The sequence below is a fragment of the Carassius carassius genome, chromosome 2 (genome assembly GCF_963082965.1).
Source record: "Carassius carassius chromosome 2, fCarCar2.1, whole genome shotgun sequence".
In the NCBI taxonomy this organism is placed as follows: Eukaryota; Metazoa; Chordata; class Actinopteri; order Cypriniformes; family Cyprinidae; genus Carassius; species Carassius carassius.
Window position 1 is genome coordinate 44,867,849 of NC_081756.1, and position 1,999 is coordinate 44,869,847.

General features: G+C 39.9%; 1 protein-coding gene across 1 annotated transcript; it reads right to left on the reverse strand.

Annotated features, from left to right (window-relative positions):
• Window positions 1-839: 839 nt before the first annotated feature.
• Window positions 840-1,799, reverse strand: LOC132110673 (uncharacterized). Its single transcript, XM_059517483.1, has 2 exons — window positions 1,137-1,799; window positions 840-1,053 (listed from the first exon to the last, which is right to left on the reverse strand). The coding sequence occupies exons 1-2, from the start codon at window positions 1,746-1,748 to the stop codon at window positions 1,033-1,035; spliced, it is 633 nt and encodes a 210-aa protein (XP_059373466.1). The 5' UTR covers window positions 1,749-1,799; the 3' UTR covers window positions 840-1,032.
• Window positions 1,800-1,999: the final 200 nt, after the last annotated feature.

The following is a 1,999-nucleotide window of genomic DNA, read 5'->3' on the forward strand; positions in this document are numbered from 1 at the left end:
GCAAACGGAAAAAAATCAAAGGAAGTTTGAAACTGAATGCATGGAAATTTACTGGCACAACTATCTCATATATTTGGAAAAGTTTACATGATGCATAATTAACTCTTTACATACTTTATAGATTGTTTCCACTCTCCCTCGTGGAAAGGAGGTGGTGAAATACAAAAGAGGACATTTTGAAGAATGCATCTGTATATACAATGAAAGTCGGTGGGGTCCAAAGCAACATTGGATATCACTCACTTTCTTTTATGAAAACACTGAGACCTTTTCTGGGTAAATAATGACAGAACTATCCCTTTAACCCTGTTAAAAAATAATCTTGTCTTTTTTAACAATTTACTGAACCTTTAGACAAAATATTTTATGGTAGTATGATGTAGGAGAATACAGCATGGAACCGAATTAATTAAATAATTCAGGAAAAACTGAATTGTGTGATAAAAAGTCACAATTATTTTTTTAGTAGACAAGAAGAAATTCTAATGGCTTGTGATACAAATAAATTAAGTCTATATATAGTATAACAGGCTACTTAAAATGTGTCAATCTCTTAAAAATTAGTCTTAGTTATATGCTATTTAATTTTATAATATTGTAGTATAGTGCAATGCATAAGAATGATGATTGAGAGATACATTTACATTTACATTTAATCATTTAGCAGAAGCTTTTATCCAAAGCGACTTACAAATGAGAACAATAGAAGCAGTCAGGTCAACAAGAGAACAACAACAGTATACAAGCGCCATGACAAGTCTCAGTTAGTCTAGTATAGAACGCATAGCCAAGTTGTTTTTTTTTTTGGTTGTTTTTTTTTTTTTAATGAAAAGATAAGAAAAGGAAAAGTGCTAGTATTAGGTGGTTAAGTGCAGGCGAAAAAGATGAGTCGCTAGATGTTTCTTGAAAGTGAGTAAAGACTCAGCTGTACGAATTGAGATTGGGAGGTCATTCCACCAGCTGGCCACAGTCCAGGAAAAGGTCTGTGAGAGTGATTTTGAACTTCTTTGGGATGGCACCACAAGGCGTTGTTCACTTGCAGAGCGCAAACTTCTGGAGGGCACATAAGATTTAACCAGTGAGTTTAGGTATGTTGGTGCTGTGCCAGTGGTCGTCTTGTAGGCAAGCATCAGTACCTTGAATTTGATGCGAGCGGCTACTGGTAGCCAGTGTAACCTGATGAGGAGAGGAGTAACATGAGCTTTTTTTGGCTCATTGAAGACAACCCTCGCTGCTGCATTCTGGATCAATTGCAGAGGCTTGACAGTACATGCAGGAAGGCCCGCCAGGAGAGCATTACAATAGTCCAGTCTGGAGAGAACAAGAGATTGGACAAGAAGTTGGGGGGCTTGCTCTGACAGGAAGGGTCTAATCTTCCTAATGTTGTATAAGGCAAACCTGCAGGACCGGGTCATTGTAGCAATGTGGTTTATGAAGCTTAACTGATGATCCATCACAACTCCTAGGTTTCTGGCTGTCCTTGAAGGAGTAATGGTTGACGAACCCAGCTGTATAGAGAAGTTGTGATGAAGCAATGGGTTAGCTGGAATCACCAGGAGTTCTGTCTTCGTAAGGTTAAGCTGAAGGTGATGGTCATTCATCCAGCTAGAAATTTCACTCAGACAGGCTGAAATGCAAGCAGCTACCGTCGGGTCATCTGGCTGGAATGAGAAGTAGAGTTGGGTGTCATCAGTGTAGCAGTGATAAGAAAAGCCATGCTTCTGAATGACAGATCCTAATGACGTCATGTAGATGGAGAAGAGAAGTGGTCCAAGTACTGAGCCTTGAGGAACCCCAGTAGCAAGGTGTTGTGACTTTAAAACATAACCCCTCCAAGACACACTGAAGGATCTGTCAGAGAGGTAGGACTTAACCCACAGGAGTGCAGTTCCAGAGATGCCCATCTTTCTGAGGGTGGACAGGAGAATCTGGTGATTAACAGTGTCAAAAGCAGCAGACAGCTCCAGTAAGATGAGTACTGAGGATTTTGAAGCTGCTC

Bases quoted from the DNA above. Each gene is read 5' to 3' on its own strand.
- LOC132110673 (XM_059517483.1), bottom strand. From the start codon at position 1,748: ATGACGTCATTAGGATCTGTCATTCAGAAGCATGGCTTTTCTTATCAC. The intron at 1,054-1,136 runs GTACTGATGCTT...TGTGCCCTCCAG, and splicing joins CCGCTCGCATCAAATTCAAG to AAGTTTGCGCTCTGCAAGTG.